Source organism: Castanea sativa, chromosome 6 (assembly GCF_040712315.1).
Source record: "Castanea sativa cultivar Marrone di Chiusa Pesio chromosome 6, ASM4071231v1".
In the NCBI taxonomy this organism is placed as follows: Eukaryota; Viridiplantae; Streptophyta; class Magnoliopsida; order Fagales; family Fagaceae; genus Castanea; species Castanea sativa.
In genome coordinates this window covers 2,534,138-2,556,110 of record NC_134018.1, presented here as the reverse complement: position 1 = coordinate 2,556,110, position 21,973 = coordinate 2,534,138, and the positions used below count along the sequence as shown (strand labels likewise).

Genomic DNA, 21,973 nt, shown 5'->3' with positions numbered 1-21,973 from the left:
TATCGACTGTGCTTATAAGAGCAGAAATTTGTATCGACATGGTGTTTGATTTTCAAGAACCAACATAAATTCTTACTATCAAGGTTGTCAAAATCGGGATCCTACGTAGGATCGTGGAAGGCAGGTAGAATCGAAGATCGTAAGATCGGATCGTGGATCGTAAGATCTTACCTATTTTCAGATTTTAAGCAAAAAACCTATTGATAGTGACTTTGTATGTTATATAATCACTTAAAATATGAATCCATCCATTTAAAAAAAAAATGCATCATAAAATGTAATTTGTATGCACTACATCGTTCTTATGTTATTTTAATGAAGCAAAATTATTTGACTTTTGACATAATGTATCTAAAAAGTTCAGTACATGTTTAATTAGAACTAAGTACCAAAATATTATCTACACAAATGAAAAATTTGCTTAATTTTCTTTCTAGCCAAAGTAGACATTGTATATTTGTACTACAGCTGCAAAAAAAAAAAAAAAAAAAAAAAAAAAAAAAAAAAAAAAAAGACACCAAGATAAAGAGCATGCTCAAAAAATCACACAAAGAATTCATCAAACAGGTTGTGTGCAATTCTAAACTACTAATTGTGTTTACTAATATTTCTCAAAGATTCAAATACTGAAGATCATGTTTCATAATTTTTCAAATTTTACTTAATTTAGTTAACAAAATAGAAAATCAAAACCTTAAAATCAAAATCATATACACAACACAACAATATGAAATCAAACTATCAAAGTACAAATAAATGATAAACTACTAAGTACTAACTACCAAAACAAATTACCAAAAAGCTTAAAGGCAGCGATGGCTCACAACAACATCATTGAGAGGGCTGAGAGGTGCTGGGTTTTTGACAGAGGAGGGAGGAGGCGTGGGATTGAAGTGCTGGGTTTTTGACTGGGTTTTTAAAATTTATAAAAAAAAAAAAAAAAAAAAAAAAAAAAACGATAAACTTCAGTTAAGAAAGCTTCAACGCAGTGATGGCTCACCATTAACAGGGCTAAGAGGTACTGGGTTTTTGACAGAGAGTTGAGGAGGCGCGGGACAGAGGTGTGTTTCTAAATAGTTTAGGTTTTGTTTTTGAAAACGTTAAACTTATCCCATAGATTTTTTTAAGATTTTATGTTGACATAGGGGTAAATTTGGGACTTCAATTCATTATTGGGCTTCTAAAACCTGTTGGACTTGTGGGTTTAGGTTTACCCAAATGAATCCCACTTAAAAAAATTAAAAAAAAAAAAAAAAAAATTCAAGCCAAATGGTAGGATCCCATACGACCCTACGATCCTAACATTTTTGCGATCCTGCTACGATTTTAAACTTTTTGGTGAGGTAAGATCATAAAATCGTGCAATTTTACGATCCGGATCGCAATTTTGATAACCATGCTTACCATGTAAAAGGGCAACCATAAGCCACGTTTGGTTGATCAATTATGTCACTTTTTTTCCCGTTCAGTAAATATGAAGATGACTTGCAGAAGATTAGTTTGATTTTTTTTTTTTCCTGTATTAAGTTATTAACCTCCAAAGAATGATTAATTTTTTCAAATGTGAATGCATAATACGTGAGGAAACATTGTCACTTGATTTTTTTTTTTTTTTTTTTTTTAGAGTTTTAACTTATAGTCTTCTGATAATGTAAATATTTAATTTAAAGATTCAGCCAAAACAATCTAAATCATCAATTCTGTACTTCATGTTGACCCCCAAGCAAGCTAAATTGGACTCTCTCTCTCTCTCTCTCTCTCTCTCTCTCTCTCCAACTGTAGTAACGAGACATGATACAGGAAGACTATTCAATTTATCAGGATGTCCGACCCTTTAATCTTTACAGTTACCTGGTTATGTCTTCTAACGCGTAATTAATACATTCGACGGATTATTCCATCGACACACAGCTCTACTTCTACCTCAGCGGTTGAAACAGTATTTAGATCAAATTTTCAGGTTTAATTGGCTTTGTAGGTTGTAACCTTATTTAGGACATCTCAAATCCACGAGGATATTATCCCCTTTTTTTTTTTTTTTTAACTTTATCCAATTGTTGATCTCAACTAAATTGGGTCTCAGGACGAGGGATGGCCTAGATACACATTTATAGCGACCTGACCCTTAAAAATGTCATCGAACATTTGATAAGGGACCCTTTTACTCTAATTATTTCTTTCTTCTTTTGCGCTTTCTCTTGGCCATTCCAAAATAACAAAGTAATGCATGAAACCTCTTACAAAGAAAATCGTAGTTATCCCTAATCTGCCATCGAAGATATACAGGGTTATAAATTAATAACCAGGAAAAAATTACAACCAAAAAACTCAAAACTACATGAATTTTGGAACTACGTCCCTCAAAATTCCAATAACGACTTATTTTGTTGGTCTGGTCCAAGTTGTCTCTGATGTTTCAGTATTCCCATAATAAACCTGCTTCGAGGATTCATCCAAGTAAGCCTGAAATTAAGTGATAGAAACATGAAGAAAATCAGATGTTAGATTAGGACAAGATGGAACTCTGCACTTCGATGATAAAGGGAAGGATTCAAAATACTTGATTTACCACTTACATGTCAAGGTGCTACATATCATTAGGATTCATAGCAGTTCGGTAAACTAATTACATTTTCCCCAAAAAAATTAAATATAGTTTTACCAATTTAGGTTACAGCATATGAAACAATTATCAAATATACCTGCCATCCTGATGGAAGATCTCTTGACAGTTCTATTAAATCTGGCTGCTGGTTTCCATCAGTATGTGCCTTTGTCTTTGCACTTGCTTTGGCTAATTGAGCTCTCCTGCGCTTCACCCGCTCACGCCTGTGTAAAAGTACAATACCACAACACATGGAATTCAAAGTAAGATAAAATCAACTATATATTAGATGTGTATGCATGAATGTGCGTGTGTGCAAGCGAGCGAGAGAGAGAGAGAGAGGCAAAAGGAGGACAAGAAAAAAACAAGTACATTTATAGTTCATTAAAACTAAGTAACAATACAATTCCTTGGTGTTGCACATGACCTAAGAATATCATGATTAAAATGGGTTTTAGGTCCTCATACCAATCCCCACCAAGAGGCTGAAAATTAGCATTATCTTTGGCCTCTCCACTAGCAATTTGCCGTGCATGCCATTGCTGCAATCAAAGGAACACATTTAAGAACCAAAAAAGGCCTATATCATAGTTAAAGTAAAAAGAAGATCCACTCTGCAGACCTCTATTTCCCTTTGTCGCTTCCTCTCTAAGATCTCGTAAGGATCTTCGGGCTCTTTCTCATCTTCAAGCAACTCCTCTTTTGCTGCCTTCCACTGATAAAATGATTAAATAAAGTGTAAGAGTCCATAAAAAGAGAAGCGTTGAGAAAAGGAGGTGGGGTAAGCATTCATCTCATGAATGCATCTTAAGAATAAATTAAAAGGAAAAACAATACCTTATCCACCAAACTGGATACTTTTTTATTAGACCTCAAGGAAGGGGCTGCTGCAATCGACCGCTTTTTATTACGCAAAGCTGATGAAGAGAAAAGAACTCTTGAGTATTTTTACAAATACAAGTTGAACCACACAGGTGCAGGTGTTTAGCAAATACTTAACCGCAGTAAGAACACTTCAGAACACTGAATAATTAAGAGTTTTCTAGAGAGATAACAAGAATGTAGATATTTAAGTGAGAAAAACTGAAATCAAGATAAATAGCTTGTCATTCACGCATCAAACATGTGATGTGCAATGTCCAACAACCAACCAAATATGGCATGAACTTCCCAAATGTAAGAGAGATGATAATCTGAAAAGTAAATAAATCTACGCATTAAGTCATATGCTCCACAATCTGGACATAGCATGGAACATTTATCGGTATAACATTAACATAGATACAGACGCCATCAATAGCATCATTTAAGGTCTGACAAAGAATTGTGATTGCACAATATAATTGAATGTTTGTACAAGTTTAATAAATCTCTACTAACCAGTAATCATACTGTAATATAAATTTAGTTAGTAAATAGATCCTTATCGACTGTAACTTAACTAACTCATAACCACATAAGTGTCCCAGCAAATTACAGTTATAAATTTTAGGATAATCATTTGGGATCTGATACATCAGCCCTAACTAAGCTTGTGACCTGTGATGAAAGACAGGAAAAATAATAATTAACAAGGCACTCAATAACATTACCTTTAGATTGGACCTTGTTACCCACTGATGCGGCAGCAACGGTATCAGTTGGTGGCACAGAAACACTCTCTTTTACTGAAGTGGTTGCAGAAGCTTGGATAGTAGCTGATGTAGAAGGAACCTCTATGGATGCCTTATTGGTCCCAGTCTCACTGCCAATAGCAGAACTATTTACATTCAAATTTAATGATGAATTATGGTCTACTCCCATGAAGGGGTCAACAGATACAATTTGTTCAGATGGGAGTGTGTCATAGCTAACAGAAGCTGACACACTCTGAGATGGGAGTGTGTCATAGCTAACAGAAGCTGACACACTCTGATATAAAGTGGCCTCGGCACCACCACTACCTACAGGGACAGAAGGTACTGTTCCATCTTGAAACTGATAATAAGCTACAGGCTCAACAGAGTTAACAATGACAGCAGTGTCACTATATGTAGTAGGAACTGTGTCATAGTAAATTGGTGCATGGGGCACGGCAACTTGAGATCCTTCAGCTTGTCCATATAAACTACTGCTTGGCACTTGAGCAACTGTATGTCCATGATATTCAAAACTAGAATCTGGATATAATAAATTGTATTGATCGGTATAAGAAATCGGTTGCCTGGTCTCTGTGTAGGATGGGAGAGGAGGATATGAGGGTTCAGGAGGCTCATCAGGCGGAGGTGGAGGAATATGTTCATTATCAGGCGGGGGTGGAGGAATATGTTCATTGTCAGGCGGGGGCGGGGGAATCCACTCATCATCTGGAGGAGGTGGAACAGTAAACCCATCCTCTGAAACCAAGGATGGGATTTCAGCAGGTGGATTCTGAATTAGATGCTCAGGAGGAGCAAAATCTACAGGGTTCAATGCAAGCACTGTATTTGTGTTGCCTGAAGAAGTTGCATCTTCAACTTCCATGTCCACATCCATGTCAACATCTTCTGCAGCATTAAACCCATGCTTGTGAGTTGATTCATCACCTAATTGAGCCCCATTGACTTGTTCACTAACTTCTGCACCACTTCCTAAACCTCCGGTTGGTGATCCAAATGAAGAAACATGCTCAGCATCTACAAAAGGCACTTTATCACATGGATCTTTCTGGTCTTCTGTTGATGTGTCTACATAAGGAGCAACATCAGAATGTTCAGAAGTAGAAAGAATATTTTTATTTTCAGTTCCATCTGCTTCAGATTCGTAACCCATGCTTTCTGGCAATTTGTCCTTTCCACTGAAGGTAGAGACATGAGTTGCCTCAGTTGCTTCCATATGTGCAGATACAGCAATCTTGTAAATTTCATCATTAATCGCACTTTCCAGCCGTTTAAGCTGCTTTTCAGAATGCACCCAAAATGGAAGCAAAGATGAGCCATAGGATGAAAGTGACTTCAAATCAGAAAGTCTGATCTCAATTTCCCAAATATACTTCGATATTAAGTCCTGACCCTGTAGGTGGTCGTTGGACCTGAAACATATACTTCACTTGTTAGAATAAACAAAACCAAAACGGGGAGGGGCAGGAATGACTAGGAATTCAGAAATCTTCTCTTTTAAAAAATTATATATATATATATATACGTAGAATCAAATAATTAAAGGTAAAGAAGGGATGTCTTACCCTTGAAATGACTTCAATCTCTCTAACAAACACTCACTCTGTTTCACAAGATAAGAATGATCAATCGCTGGTTCATGCGTGTACTTCTCAGAACCAGCTCCCAATTCTCTTGAGTTAATAACAGTGCTCCAACTTGAATCCTTCCAAGCTTCAGTTTTGTATGCTTGACTGCAATCATCCGTCTGGTATGTATGCCCATACACTTCTATCCCATGAGGAATCATATTGGCATCCATTGTCCCTTGAAATAGGTGGGCAGCAGAAGAACCATCTAATATCGCACTTGAAGTGATGTCAGACTCTTCTACAACCACAGGAGCAGTCTCTGCTGTTTCAGTAATAGTAGGGGTTGTCTGACCATTGGTCAATCCAGTCGCCCCAGCCAAAACATCAGGCACTTCCCATGACGTCTCTCCAGTTTCGGTATTCCAGTAATAATAGCGATTACTCTCCTCATGCATTACTATCTTCCAGCCTAAAGTAACATCACTGATAACTTGTACATCAGAAGTTTCAGAAATGGAATTTTGTTCTGTCAAATCCATTTCTTGTTGTAAATCAGCTGATATTGTAGGATCACTTTCTCTTTTATCACTGACCTCCAGATTCAGGGAAACATCAGGTAGAACAGACTCCCTCTCCTTTTCCTGCTGTTGGACCTTCTGACCAATAAGGTCTTCATCAACACTGACATCCACGTCTTTATGATCTTCATCAAGTGAATGTTTAACCTGAAAATGAAACATGCCCTTAGCAATCAAGTAAAGAAATTTGCAATGGCAAAGCATTCCATTAAGTAAAGCCAAAAAAAAAAAAACCCTAGCTTCACCTTAAACAGTATGCACCTCACTAATATGGGCAGTTTTTCCCTTGGGTGAAACATATGAAACTGTTTTTTTATCCATGACCAATTGAACAGACCACTAACATTTGACAAAATTTGAACACTAAAATAAATCAATAACGTCATACTAAAATATTCTATTGGCTGGTATCCAAATTGTAGGCATCACATAGGCAATTCCTGGAAGGTGCGTAGTAATTAAATGAACAGAAATAATTACAATTAGGAGAATTTAAAATCTTTGTAAAAATCACCCAAATTTTCCATGGAAGAATCTATTGGGTAGCATAACATTAGGAAAATGCAGTAACCATATCTGTGGTTATTAGAGTTTAGGATAAAGATCAGTTAGCTTTTAAAACATAATTAAGCAATGGACATTCTTTTCCTTTCTTTATTTAACTGGTAACTTATACACACACCCAATGTGTCTTAAACTCATAACCTCACCCTCCACCTTGCTCTTACAGCGGAAGGAAGTGCCCTTTGAGCTAGAAATCATTGGCAATGGATGTTCTAATACTGTCATAAATTCATAATAGCTCAAATTCGTAAATCTAATGAAATAAACAAAAGCTCCAACAACCACTGATGTGAATTGGATTTTCACATATGGCAATACTCTTTGCATGTGTGTGTGTGTGTGTGTGTGTGTCTGGAGAGAGAGAGAGATTTAATACAAAGGTATTCAGGAATCATAAATGAGCTAAGACTAATAGCCATTCTGCTCAAGAGAGCTTGCTATGAGGGTTTTCCTTCACTCATGGGAAGAACCAAACAGCAATCCTTCAGTGGACGAAAGTAGTAAAAAGTCCATTAATTACCTCATCATTAGGTGAGGAGCTTTCCACACTGGCATAATTTAGTCCTTTACTTGGTTCCTCATCATGATTAAACCCTTTATTTGGTTCCTCATCAAATTCTTCATCACTATATTGCCCAAGCAATTGCAGAGGATTCGGTGGTTGCTGACCTGAAAAGAAAATACTAGCATGTCAGAAACTTCCAATATAGTTAATCGTCTACTTATTGTAAAAATTATATCTGAAATTAAACAAACAGATGCCAGAAATATTCAAGTAAATATAAAAAAGATTGCTCTCAACGTCAGCGAAGACAAAAGGTTGTGTAAAAAGGCACAAATTAAAATTCAACATGAACATTTATGATCCTATTCATCCCAGCCACCTGTTACACATTGGATAAAACTGTCAGTGGGGCAAAAAGCAAATAAAGCCAGAGACATACGAACCGATAGAACAAAATTTCTGTCGAAACCTCCAAAATGCTTCGATGCTGCCAACAAGGGCACAACGATTGGGAAACATTCATAATTTCACATTGGCAGGGCCCGACCTGATCTGAGATGAATGCTCCCAAGACCACAGCCACCCTACAGTCTGAAAACAATTTCTTGGGGGCAAACAACATAACAAGTCTTGTACATATAGTTCCATATTTCCACCAAAACAATGTTGAGCACTCAAATCCTTTCTACATAGTCCTTTTGAAGAAAACCGACGGAACCCACCTGAAGAAGTTGGTGAATTGGGTAACCCATCACGATGTTTCGAATCTTTATCACCTCCAACTTCATCATGTTCAGTGGAGCCACCCAAATCTCCTAGGAAAGCCAAAAAAATTAGCGCAAAATTAAAAAGTCAATTTTTCCCATACACAAACCAGTGATGTTTCATAATTACCAAAAACATTACAAATCATCACTAGTGACACCAAGTAAACAACTAATACTTAATACAGTAAGCCTTTCCAAAACAAAACCACAATTTTTCAAAAGACCACTTCCATTTTTTTTTCCTTAAAAGTACGCTTATACATAGTTATTTCAATACAACTAGGTAACCATCTAGCCCTATCACTCTTGTTGATTATTTTGGCACGGACAGTGAATAAAATACAGCACATCCCTTCAATTTTCTTAAACAAAACTATCAATTTCACTACAGAAACCAATATTTCCTTTTTTGCAAGAAATTTTTTCTCTAATCATCTGTTTAATAAATGCAAAATGAAAACCTCAAAATTAAAGTTAATTTCATTTCCTCAAAAAGATAAACATATCAAAAGGCATATTTCAAATCATTCAGCCCAATCAGAAAATTTCTGAACATATTGATTGTAAAGCCAGTTATAAGTATACTCATGTGGCTTACATAAACACACATGAATTTGATCATAAATGAAACCCTAAAAATTGAAAAAATACTCAACACACACGCACGCACACACACTATGAATGCCTTAAAAAAAGAGCTTTACAAAAAGCTATATGAATTTGATCAGAAATGAAACACAACAAAGCCACAAACTGAAAATTTGACAAATTATATATAGCAATACACATATATGTACCCTCACAAAAGCTTACACATGAGCTTTCCACAAACATACATAAAATTCTATGAGAAGCTAAACACTAACAACACCACAAATCAAAAAATCAAACCAATCCGACATATATACAAATATATATGGCAACACACACCGACATACCCTAAGATAAGCTTACACATGAGTTTTACCAACATATCAGAAACAAAACCCTAATAAAACCACAAGCGGAAATATAGACCAAATCCTACATATATACAAATATATAAATATATAGCAATACACACCTAAATGCCTATTATAAGCTTGCACATGAGCTTTACACACAAAAAAAGTATGAATTTTTATCAGAAACGAAACACTAACAGAACCACAAACCGGAAAACCAACCAAATCCTACATATACACAAATACTTATTGAAATACACACCTACATACCCTATGATAAACTTACAGGTGAGCTTTACATAAACACACATGAATTTTTATTAGAATTTGAAACCACAAAATGAAAAATCAAACAAAATCCAGTACATATTAGCATAACAACATATATACGTACAAGAAAAACGAAACCCTAAAAAAACCACAAACCAAAAAACCGAAATACAAATGCGTAGCACTACACGCCTACGTAATAAAACAAGCTGGCACATGAGCTTTACACCAACAAGTAAGAATTTTGATCACAACCGAAACCACATAATGAAAAATCAAACAAATCCAACACATATTACACAGCAACATACATACATACATGAAATTTCATCAAAAATGAAACCCTAAGAGAAGCAAAAACTGAAAGAATCGAACAAATCCTCTTTAAATTTGATCAGAAACGAAACCCTAACAGAACCACAAACTTCAAAACTCGGAAAAAAAAAATCCTCTTTATACACATACATATATATATATATATATATAGAGAGAGAGAGAGAGAGAGAGAGAGAGAGAGTACCAGGGGGTTCCGCGAAGAGATCGAGCTTGACGCGGCGACCGGCGTTGTTGAGAGCGGCGAGGCGGCGCTCTTTTCTCTTCCCCATGGATTTGCTTTTGGTTTCAGAATTCAGACTCTGATCAGAGTATCGTATGCGATTCCAAATCTCATACAGTCTTCGTCTTCGTCTTTTGGCTTTGGCTTCGGCTTCGTTGCTTTGCTTTGAGAATTTTGGTTTCGTTTCGTTTCGTTTCGTTGTGAAAGAAGAAAGAGAGAGCTAGTAGTGGTGCTTGGTGAAGAGGTGGTTTGGGTTTCTCTACGGTTCGTTATCCGCTGATTCGTACGGGTTTGGGCTTCCAAGGCCCAGTTTCGTTGTTCTAAACATTGGGCTTCATTGATGTTCAGCTCCTACAATGGGCTTAATTAAACTGAACTAAACTGTTTATAAATAGCCCAATATCAATTTTTTTTTTTTTTTTTTGAGAAGCCAGGTATTATTTCATAATAACTCAAAAGGATTACAAAGAGTCTCGGGTTACGAGGGGAGCTATATCGTCAGGAGAGGATTCAATCCAAACCTGTAGCTCACTGCCAGAAATAGATTTCTTGGCAGGAAAATGGACAACTGAATTTCCTATGTGATTTACATGAGAAAAATTACATCAAAAATCATTAGCTATAATCAAATTGTCATTTATCACATGTCCATACTTCGGATTGGCCATGTCTCCCGCTAGGATAGCCTTGATAATGACCTCAGAGTCGCCCTCAACGGAAACTTCAAATATGCTTAATTCCTTCGCAAAATACAGAGCCCTCCTACATGCCAATGCTTCAACCACTGCTAGAGAAGATGGAAGCTGGATTCTTTCTGCCAAGGGTCCAAGAACACTGCCTGTATGGTCATGTACAACTGCACCTAACCCAGCAGCACCTAACTTTTTGAAAATGGCCCCATCAAAGTTAACTTTATATAGTTGATATATAGGAGGGATCCACCAAACAGCTCTTTCACTCAACAGAGATCGATGACCCTTGCTACATTGCACCTGCTGAAAATCCTGGAGGTAAGCGACTGCTCTCTTTCGAATCTGCTATACCTCAATGAACTACTCTTCCACTCTTACCGAGTTTCTTCTAGACCAGATAAACCAGAAAATCATGGCCATAAGATTTACATCTAACCTTTCCCTCATCTTCAATAACATCTCCCATAGATCAGCAAACAAGAAATACTTGTACTTAAGTAATTTTGTTGCCACTTCATTTGTCTCCTAAATGGGAATAAGGGAAGCACAACTCCATAAAACATGCACTATGTCTTCACTGTCAGATTTACAACTGGAGCAAAGAACTGAGCTAACAACATTTCTTCGCCAAAGATTATAGAGAGTAAGGAGAGCATTATGTATAGCCAGCCAAATCATGTGCTTGACTTTGTGTGGAACTTGTAAATTCCAGATGCTATTCCACATTAAGTGGTTTCGATAAGGATTTGAGCAAGATGGCGATAGATGTCTGTTCACACCAGCAAGGAGTTCATAGGCACTACGAGTTAAGAAGGTACCTTGAGGGGTAGGGAGCCAAACCTGCTTATCTGCAACACCGTGGAAACTCAGTGGGATGTCAAGAATAATACTAGCTTCCTGAGGTATGAAGCCCTACTTAACCAATTTGGCCTTCCAGGTGTGTGTCTCAGTATTAATTAGATCACAAACTCTAGCTTCATGGGGCAGGACTGATAGGGGAGAAACTATTCTAAAACACGAGATTTTTGGCAACCACCTATCCCTTCGAATGTGTATAGACTATCCATCACCAACTCTCCAAACCGAACCCAGCTCTATGACATGTCTTGCTTGGCAAAAGCTCTTCCAAGCATAGGAACCCTTATTTGAGTTATCACAGTCCATGATAGAACAATCAGGAAAAAACTTTGTTTTGAACACTTTACAGAGCAGAGAATTTTCCTGAGAGTTTAAATGCCAAACCTGCTTAGCAAGTAGGGAATCGTTGAATTTACTCAGATCTCGAAAACCCATACCACCTTCATTTTTTGGGAGGCAAAGTTTTTCCCAACTAATCCAATGAATCTTCCTCTGCTCACCTCTATATCCCCACCAGAACTTCCTAGTTAAGGTTTCAATATCCTTAATAAGACCTTTTGGCAACTTAAAACAAGGCATTGTGCAAGTTGGGATTACTTGAATTACTGCCTTGATGAGTATTTCCCTCCCAACTTAAGACAATAACTTCTCCTTCCACCCCTTGAGTTTTTTTCCAGATTCTTTCCTTAATAATACTAAAAGACTTCTTTTTATCTCTATCAACCAGCGACCGGAGACCGAGGTATTATTCATGTCTCTGAATTGTTGGAACGCCCAAGAAGGCTTGAATAGCCTGTAGCTCGATATCAACTTGTGTATATTCATTCACGTTCATTCATTAGTAAATGACTAAAAGTTGAGCTCAAGTATAAAAGTGTGCTCGTGAACAAGTTTATAAATATGAGACTTGATTAAAATGTATATAATATTAAATGTTTATATTTTAAAATATATAAAGTACATTTAAATATATTTGAAATTGGATTTTATAATTTGTGAACAAATTTATAAGATATCAAATTATTATTTGTAATTTATTAATAATATAAATATTTCACTTTATGATAGGTATATATAATATCTAATAATACAAGGTTAGTGAATTTAATTTTAATAAGTAATTAAATAAAAATCATTTTATTTGATTAACTAAAAGAATATAGCTACAATTTAATTGTTAATTATAAATATAAATATGTAAAAATTTAAGCTATATTTTAATTATTAATAATTATCATATATATGTTAAAGGGGTAAAAAAAAATTTAGTCCTAACATTTACTATATATTGGAGATGAATTTGTTAATCCAATAGCTCGTAAACAAGCTTATTTATTAATAAAATAAATCAAACTTGAACATGTAACCTTGTTTCGTACGGAGCTCGAACTCGGCTCATGATCGAAATAAAATTAAAAGAAAATTCTTGAACTTTTAATACTCGATTTGCTCAACTTGTTTACAGCCCTACAATTAACCTTTAAAAAAAATATTGTTTTTATATATTTTTTTTTCTTTTTGCTGTTGAATTCTATTTTTATAACTGGCCTCTCAAGTCTCAATCTGCTCATTGTTCGGGGGCCTTTTTCGATTGCTCGGCCATGTGTGGTCCTTTGGAGGAGTGACCTTGCTAGGCCCGGGTTCTTTTTTGGGAGTTGCATCTCGGAACTCAACGTTGGGCCACGTGGTCCAACGGCTACCGGTGTACCTTTTAAGCCTACCAAACTATTAAAATCAAAATCTAAGAATCACGATAATGGTTGAATAAATATGTAACATGTGCTTGATATAATAGGTTTGATTAGTAGTTGTAACAACAGTTGAGATAAAGTAGTATTTATTTAGAGGTAAAGTAATCATGTACTCAATTGTTTAGATTTAAAGATATAGTAGCAACGTCACTTATCTTTGTATGATTTGGAGCTCAGCCGTGTAGCACCAGTGAGCTGATAGGATTCCAACAGAATGCCAGCGGTAGAAGCTAGTTAAGCATGCCCCTCCTTTGTATGATTTGTAACCCAGCCGTGTAGCATCAGTGAGCTGATAGGATTATAGCAGAATGCCAGAGGTAGAAGCTAGTTAAGGTTGACCCTCTTATCATGCAATTTAAATGAGTTTAAGCCTTGGTTAATGGTTGTAATAGTAGTTGGAATAAAGTAAAATGCATTTAAATGTGAAGTATTCATGTGTTCAATAATGTAAATTTAAAGATAAAGAAGCAAAGTCACTTATCTTTATATGGTTCGTAGCCCAGCTGTATAGCTTCTGTGAGTTGGTGATATCCCAGCAAAGTGACTCCAGCGGTAGAAAGGCAGTTTGCCATAATAACTTCAAGATTGAAGAGGAAAAATGGATGCAACTGGAGGGAGAGAAAGTATGCCCAGCTGTATATAGGGGCTGGTTAAGCTTGCCCTTCTTATCATGCACTTAAATGAGTTTTCCCTTTAACAATGCTCTTTTAGTTGTTGTGAAGTTATGAATAGTGTTGCCTTCCATAAGAAGGGCTTTTGTATAGAGTACTTGTGTCTTTGAAGAGAAGGGTCTTTGTGTAAGATGAATTTGTGTCTTCCATGAGAAGGGCTTTTATATGAGATCTTAGTGCCTTCTAGGAGAAGTGCTTTAGTAAGAGAGATAGAGAAGAGTATTGATAGGTGTTTATGAGGAGCAAAACAGTAGAAATTTAGAGTGAAAGAGTATAAGAGTGAAGTTTAGAAGAGTGTAGTGTGTTATATGTAATGTTGTAGTAAATATGTATGAGATTGTGTAAGAGAAGTGGAGAAATAGATGTATTGTGGGATGTAGTATTTGTAACATGTATGATATATGGAAGTATGAGAGATATGGTAGTTAAAGATAGTAAAAATATGAGATTACAACCGTTGGAGGAGTTGTAGAGATTGCTTTCCAAGAGGAAAGATTTTTGTAAGAAAAAAGTATGGAGATGTGTTTAAGTATTTGGAGATGGGAGCAGTAAGATGGGTCTATTTTCTGAGTATGAAGAATGAGAGAATGAGTATATGAGGGATAATAGTGCTGCAGTGTGTTTAGCAATGTTACTGGAATTTACTATTGGGCTTTTTTGCTGGTATGTACTGTTGGGATTTTCTCCTGGAGGATAGATGAGGGCTTATGAAAGGATTTATGAGCTGAGGGCTGAAGAATTTAGTTCTTGATTTTGAAACTAAAAACTCAAAACTTCATTCGGAGCTTAGGGAGAGAGAATAGAGAGATTTGTGAAAGAGTCCTTCTCCCTTGGTCCCCCCTTAAGGTGTTGATGAGGAGTCCTATTTAAAGTTGAGTTTAAGAGGGTATTTTAGCAAAGAATCTTAGTCAAAATCTCAGAAAATCAATCTTAAGATTTGGGCAAAAATGATAGGTTTAGCTTTAAGATGTTCTTGCTATTTCGGGTAAGAGCTACTGGGGAAAAAGCAACTGAAAAGGAATGTATTTTGGCAAGAAAAATATGGTTAGTTTAGCTGGTTTTGGTTTTAGTCAAATGAGGAAAAAATAGTAATGCTAAGGCTGCTGGGTCAACTGGGTCAACTGTCAGCTGAAAAAGTTGTCCTAGCTGTCAGGAAAAGCTGTTACAACTATCATGAGATAGCTCACTTTAGGTAGAAGCAAAAGAGGTCAGCATGGTAATTTCAGAGTGTTGGAGAGGTCATTCAACATTTATTTTATGAATTTAGCTGAAAATGGTAAGGTCTCTTTCAAGGGTATCTTGCTATCTTTGGCATAGCAGCTGGCAGCTGGGATTTCAGCATTAAATGGCTGCTGATATCACTCCCAGCCAAGTGTCAAGTGCTGAATGCACTGCTAGGGTTCTGTTGGAAATATTTCCCCTTTTGGGTGTTTGTGTTTTTGGTGCAAGGTTCCATTACAACACATTTCTAACAAGTAATATAAGGATTGGTTGAAAGGTAATGAAGGTTTAGAGGTTTAGTCAAGGTCTCATTGTGTTGTAACATAATCTTGGTAAGCAAGAAGAGTATTTAATGTTCTGCTCTGGCAACTGGCAGAAAAATATATGGTCAGATTATAGCAGACAGCAGCTGGATATAAGTGATATCATGTATATTGTGTATATAGTTGGAAATAAAAGATAGCCAATCAGATTAGGCCATGTGTTTGAATTGGATTTTAGCTGAAAGCAGTAATATAGTTTATGTAGAATAATATAATAAAATTTCTAAATTTGTATAGCAACAGCTGGGGATTGAATGAACAGTTATTGTCCTAACAGTTAGATGACTGGGGATATTGAGTATGTGTCATGTGATGAATATTAAGTTTTAGGAAAAGAGTAATGGGGAATATTATCATCTAAAGTGATATGTGATAAGAGATGCTTACCATATGTTACCCGCTACACACGGACTCATCAGAATTTAGGGAGTTGAAGAAGACACGCTAAGGAACATGTTTCTTTTATCAACTTTAAACCGCTAGAGCTTTACTGAACATACCTCTTGGCCCTCCAAATCACGACTCCCAAAATTTCCCTAAAGAGACTTATGAGCTTAAATCATAAGTCAAAAATGAGATGACATATCTCGGATTTTGTTGTCATTTTGTGTGAATATGGGCTCTTGTTTAAGAAGCCGCTTGCCATGAGTGTGAGAGAGGTAATATGGGTCGTGAGCTTTGATTCATTACTTAAACCCAATCCATATGTTGATGTTGATGATGTTATGAGTTATGATCCCAATTGATGAAATGGAAATGTGAACCATGAATTCGCCTCTTGAAATAATGATCTTGTGGGTCATGTGAGCCCAATCCATGAAATATAAGCTTATTTTGGGTTTCATAGAGATTTACCCAAAAAATAATAATGCGTTGATGTGGCATGAGTTGCCAATGAAGTGATGCCATGTGGGCCGAAAAAATAATCCTCAACACTCATAAACCCTTTTTTTTATAAATAAAAGTCCATTTTTTCTAGTTACTATGAATGTTTTTAATTTTCACTTCTGACTTATTGTTATAAATAATTTAATTCTAAAAATAATTGCCCACCACCACTTCTAAGTTTATTTCTATCATCACTCTTTTAGAGTGAAGAATTTTTTATATATTTATATTTTGATATTTTAATTTCATCATATTATATTCCTTAAATTCTGTTAATGTATGTTTAACTATTTAAAGTGGATTTATTTTATAAATTAAAAAGATGAGACCATTTTTTTTTGTAAAGTAAAAAATAAAACTGTTAAATCCTTCCTTTTTTTTTCCCTATAATTGAATATGAAACTGAAGGCTTGTATCCGGCACTTGGTTGTTTTTTATTTGACTTTCCAGTTTTTATGTTGAGGGTTTGTTTACGATATCTATTTTTCACCCCCCAAAAAAAAAACACTAAAATTGTTATTAATTTTGCTATAAAAGTTTTACATAACTATTTATATGATTGATGCTTGTTTAAAATTTGATAATTTCTATAAAATTTTTTTTTTTTTTGGATACATTGTTAGTTAAGTTACATGAGTTTCAAGACTCTTGAGTTCAATTTATAGAACTTAGAGGTTAAGATTTGTATGCTAAAGAAAACTTGCATGAGTTCAATTTATAGAACTTAGAGGTTGTTAAGGTACAAATTTTTGGGCCCTAATTTCTTTTGCCCACTCACAAAATACCCACACAAGCCCAAGAATTATTTTGAAACCCACATAAATATCCCCCACATATTACTTGAATATTCTCCATGTTATTGGGCTCCCACAAATATTTTCTACATATATAAGCCCCACAAATTACCTTGGGCCCTCTCACAAATACTAACCATATATTTCACATATTATCCAACTTGGGTTTTCACAAAAATGGCCATCACCTTGCTAACAACGTTGGGTCACGAAATTATACTTCCTACACAAAAAAACCCAAAATCATTTAACTTGTGGGCAAGACACAGAAAGGCCAACAAACTCTTTTTCTAAACCCGTTGGTACACGACACCTCAAAGCCTGTTTCTACACGACACATCTAAGTTCGTTGTTACACGGCACCTCTAAGCCCGTTGCTACACGACATCTTACAAAGTCCGTTGCTACACGACACCTCTAAGTCCGTTGCTACACGACACCTTTACTAAGCCCGTTGCTACACGGCAATATCTTTACAAAATCTCAAACTATTTTACGAAACCCAAATACTAATTTGGCAAACTACTTTGCAAAGCCCAAATATTAATTTGGCAAACTACTTTACGAAGCCCAAATATTAATTTGGCAAAATACTTTACAAAGCCCAAATATTAATTTGACAAACTATTTCTAAAAGCCCAAATATTATTTTGGCAACTATTTCAACTATTTCCTAAAGCTCAATATTATTTTGGCAACTATTTCCTAAAGCCCAATATCATTTTGGCAACTATTTTCTAAAACTCAATATTATCTTAGCAACTATTTCAACTATTTCCTAAAACCCAATATCTTTTGGCAACTATTTTCTAAAGCCCAATATTATCTTGGCAACTATTTCTAAAAGCCCAAATATTGTGTTGGCAACTATTTCAACTATTTCCTAAAGCCCAATATTATTTGGCAACTATTTTTTAAAGCCCAATATTATCTTGGCAACTATTTCTAAAAGTCCAAATATTATTTTGGCAACTATTTTATCTATTTCCTAAAGCCCAATATTATTTGGCAACTATTTCATAAAGCCCAATATTATTCTAGCAACTATTTCTAAAAGCCCAAATACTATTTTTGGCACATATTTACAAAACTCAAATATTATCTTAACACTTATTTCACACATACTAAATCCTTTACTCATGGAAAATATAAATACTCATCATTCAAATAATACTTCTCTTGCAAAGTTGATAAAAACCCATGTATGTCATCCATGGCAAAATTCCTCATTTTGTAGGAATAATTAGGACCAAGGCAGCCCAAACATAAGGCCCAGCTAGACCAGCTCAGCCCAAAACCCAAGTACCATCAGCAGAAGCTCACGTGAGCTAATCAACCAAAAATCTAGCACAAGTCAACAATTGGAGCCCAATGCTGTTAGGTTTCAGCTTGTCCCATCAGGTCAGAACAAGACACATGTCCATCAGGGGTCAAACCTTTCTGAAATATCATCAGTCATTGGGTGACATAAAGCTGAAGTGGACTTAACAAAAGGCTGAGAAGACCCAACAGGGAGCTGAAAGCACTTCAGCCAACCACCCCATCTTTCTTCTCCAACGTATTCGATCAAGCATCCAAGGCAGCCATTAATGCCCCTGAAGCAAGCTCAAATCAGCTCGTTTTTCATGCTAAAAAATATGTATTTTCTGGTTCATGAACCCCTAATGGGGAAACTTAGGGAAATGTGGTTTGGAGGGCACCAAGGGGATCCCAGCAGAGTTCCAGCAAAGGCTCCGAGGTTGACACCTGGCTTGGGGTGATGCAACTTGCCTTTGGGAGCTCTAAATCTAGTAAGCAGCATAACTAAGGTCATTAGCTTAATGTATGCTCTAACCCCATCAGCCAAGACCAATCAGCATTAATGCTAAGTCAAAATCCCAGCTGATATTACCCAAAAATAGCAAGAGTCTTCAAATGGTCAAGCTTACCATTCTTAGCTAACATTCTAAGAACGAATCTCTAAGGATTTTCTGAAGATTGGGGGGAAGATTTAGCAAAGGTTATTTGCCAATTGCCCCCTAAATCTCAACTATAAATAGAACCCTCCATTAATGCCTCAAGGGGAACAAGAACACACCAAGAGGTATACCCATAGAGAAAAACTCTCACAAAGCCTCTCTGTTTCAGCCCCTAAAAATCCCAGCAAAGTTCTAATTCATGAAACTCTCAGTTTCAAACATGGAAACTGAGTTCCCCCACTCCTAGCTCAAAAACACCTCTCATACCTTTACTTAAAAACGTACAGCTCCTCGCTAGCAGAAAGTTTCAGCAAGCCCTACTACACACTCCCACTCACTACTCATACTAATCACAAATGGCTCTCTCTGCTCATTACATATATTACATCCAAGAGCATGACTTGGCACTATAATGACCTTGTTGCACTAGCTGGGATCTCTCTCTCTCCCTTCATCTCATAACTAAGCTTTCCTCATTATTCGTTATTATGAAACCCATGACATTTACTTATTCGTTTATTATTGATGGTTATGATGTAACTATTACCATAGAATTTTTCCCTCATGTAATTGTATTAGAAGATTCCTCTCTAGAGCTAATGAATGATGATTCTGATGTTTCCTCTTAATCTGTGAGATACTTAAAGTTTATTTTGTTTTACTGTATTGCTGGGTAACCCTTTTCTGCAGAAACATATTACGGCTGGGCCATTTTCTGCAGAAGTGCTTTACAACTGGGTTGCTATATTTTGCAGAAGCACTTTGTCGCTGAGTTATTTTCTGCAGAAAGACTTTACTGCTAGGCTATTTCTTACAGCGTGCTTTTTAACCACACTGACGTATCTGCTGCAGGGATTGTTTATAGGCCATTCTTGTAAGTCCAAATCTAGGCCCAAGGCATAAAAATATAGTGAACTATTTGGATCTTCGCCGATAGCCTTTGGGCCGTGCATCGGGCATCGTCGAGTTTCGATTTAGGCCGCCCGACCCAACATAAATCTCATTTATCGGAAATGAAACTTTTTTACCCCCTATAGAGGTTAAGATTTGTATGCTAAAGAACTTTTATAGCTTAGAGGTTAAGATGCTAAAGAAAACTTTTATAGAACTTAGAGGTTAAGATTTGTATGCTAAAGAAAACTTGCATGCTAATTTTATATGATGGGTACCATGTCAATAACATATTTTTGTTTTATGTATAAAATTGTTTATCAATAATATCCTTATTGATAAGAAATTTGGAGTTTAATTCTGACCTACACCAATATATTAAGAACTGATTGGTATCTTGGTCTGATAATAGAGCTATTATCAAAAGCGGACGCCACAAGTGAAAATAATTTCTTTAAATCAATCCCTTGTTAAAATCAGATTGAATTTATTGAAGTGGGTCCATTCATGGAAATTAATTATTAAAGCTAGGATGACAATAATAGCATAATATATTCTCGTGGGAGTTACGGAGTTATGGCCTTTTGGGTCCGCCACATTTTTTAAAGCAGAGAGCTGGTTAGTAGAATCCAAGAATTTGAGCTTACTTAACCATGGTTATCCAAAGAGAACAGGAATGTGTGACTACTTGCAAGTTCCAAACAGCCCATCTTTTTCATTAACAGAAGGCACGCTTCAAATTGTAGCCAAGCAATTCCAAGTGTTGTTGTCATTGTCTTGTGGAAAGTGAAATATAGTCCCAAAAAACAAAACCAAGATGTGGTCATCAAAAAGTATATTTGTACATTAATTGAATAAAGATAAGAGAATCTCTATTAAAAAAAATGTGGAAATGTTTTTTAAAAAGTATATTTGTACATTAATTGAATAAAGATAGAGAATCTCTATAAAAAAAAAATGTGAAAATATTTAAACAAACACCTCTTTCTTTTTCAATATTGTGAAAGACTATTATTTGTTCCTTAATTTTTAAGTTATCTATATCGATCGTACAAAGAAAATCATTTCAAGTACTTGTCAACCTTTGTGGGTTTTTATTACGTATTGAAACTGCCAACATTTTTTCATTCTAATGCTTCAAATAAAATAAATATAGAAACTTCTTCAAGTAAGAAATTAAATATATACCCCACAAAAACATTAAATCCTCAACGACCAACAACTATCATATATATATGATATGACCTCTCTTGCCCTACATCATGCTAGCCTTTGAAAGCTCTAGTTTCTCTATTGAATAAATCAACTTAAGTGCAACAAATAACAAATTCCAAATAGATGATGCATGGTTGATATTCTATTCTCTAAACAACTTCTAAATAATAGTATAAGCATTCAACTTTTCTTACGTTGCTACATCCTCTTGAAAAATCTAGTTTTCCTAAAGAGTTTATGTGGAAGCACTAAATGTTAATTTTTTTTCTTAAAAGTTTATATTGTTCTGCCACGTCAAATTTTTTAAATTCTAGCTTCCTTAACTCACCATTTTGATTCTAAGAGTTGTAAAGAGTGATCATTGTTAACATTTCACACCAATTAAAACTTACGTATTAGTAGTTTCATTGGACTAAAACAACCCATCACTAACAAATTGGCTACAATTCAGATGGTATTCCATCTCAATTAGTAGAGTGAAGACATCTAGAGTAGTAGCTCAATGGTTATAATTTTGATATGAGGGTTGATCTTGACTTTGATCAACGATGCTATTTAGTGTAAGAATCATATTGTTTCCCATCATCTAAAAACATCAATGTTTTGATGTAGGATTGAGATCAGGCTATGACTCAACTTATTTCCCATCATCTAAATTCTCATGCATGGGTGCTTTCTTTCTTTTTACCTTTTTATTATTATTATTATTGAATG

The 21,973-nt window shown here is 35.5% G+C and overlaps 1 protein-coding gene across 2 annotated transcripts; it reads right to left on the bottom strand.

The window, feature by feature from the left end:
* Nucleotides 1–2,159: 2,159 nt before the first annotated feature.
* Nucleotides 2,160–10,214, bottom strand: LOC142640606 (uncharacterized). Of its 2 annotated transcripts, none has more exons than XM_075814780.1 (10): nt 9,962–10,214; nt 8,183–8,275; nt 7,476–7,624; nt 5,808–6,538; nt 4,198–5,654; nt 3,443–3,522; nt 3,228–3,320; nt 3,074–3,147; nt 2,703–2,829; nt 2,160–2,463 (listed from the first exon to the last, which is right to left on the bottom strand). In XM_075814780.1, exons 1-10 carry the CDS (start codon nt 10,044–10,046, stop codon nt 2,380–2,382), a joined length of 2,973 nt encoding a protein of 990 aa, XP_075670895.1. In that variant the 5' UTR covers nt 10,047–10,214; the 3' UTR covers nt 2,160–2,379. The 2 variants fall into 2 exon arrangements, with proteins under 2 accessions (XP_075670895.1, XP_075670896.1); XM_075814781.1 differs by having other exon boundaries at nt 7,904–8,275; nt 9,962–10,017.
* Nucleotides 10,215–21,973: the final 11,759 nt, after the last annotated feature.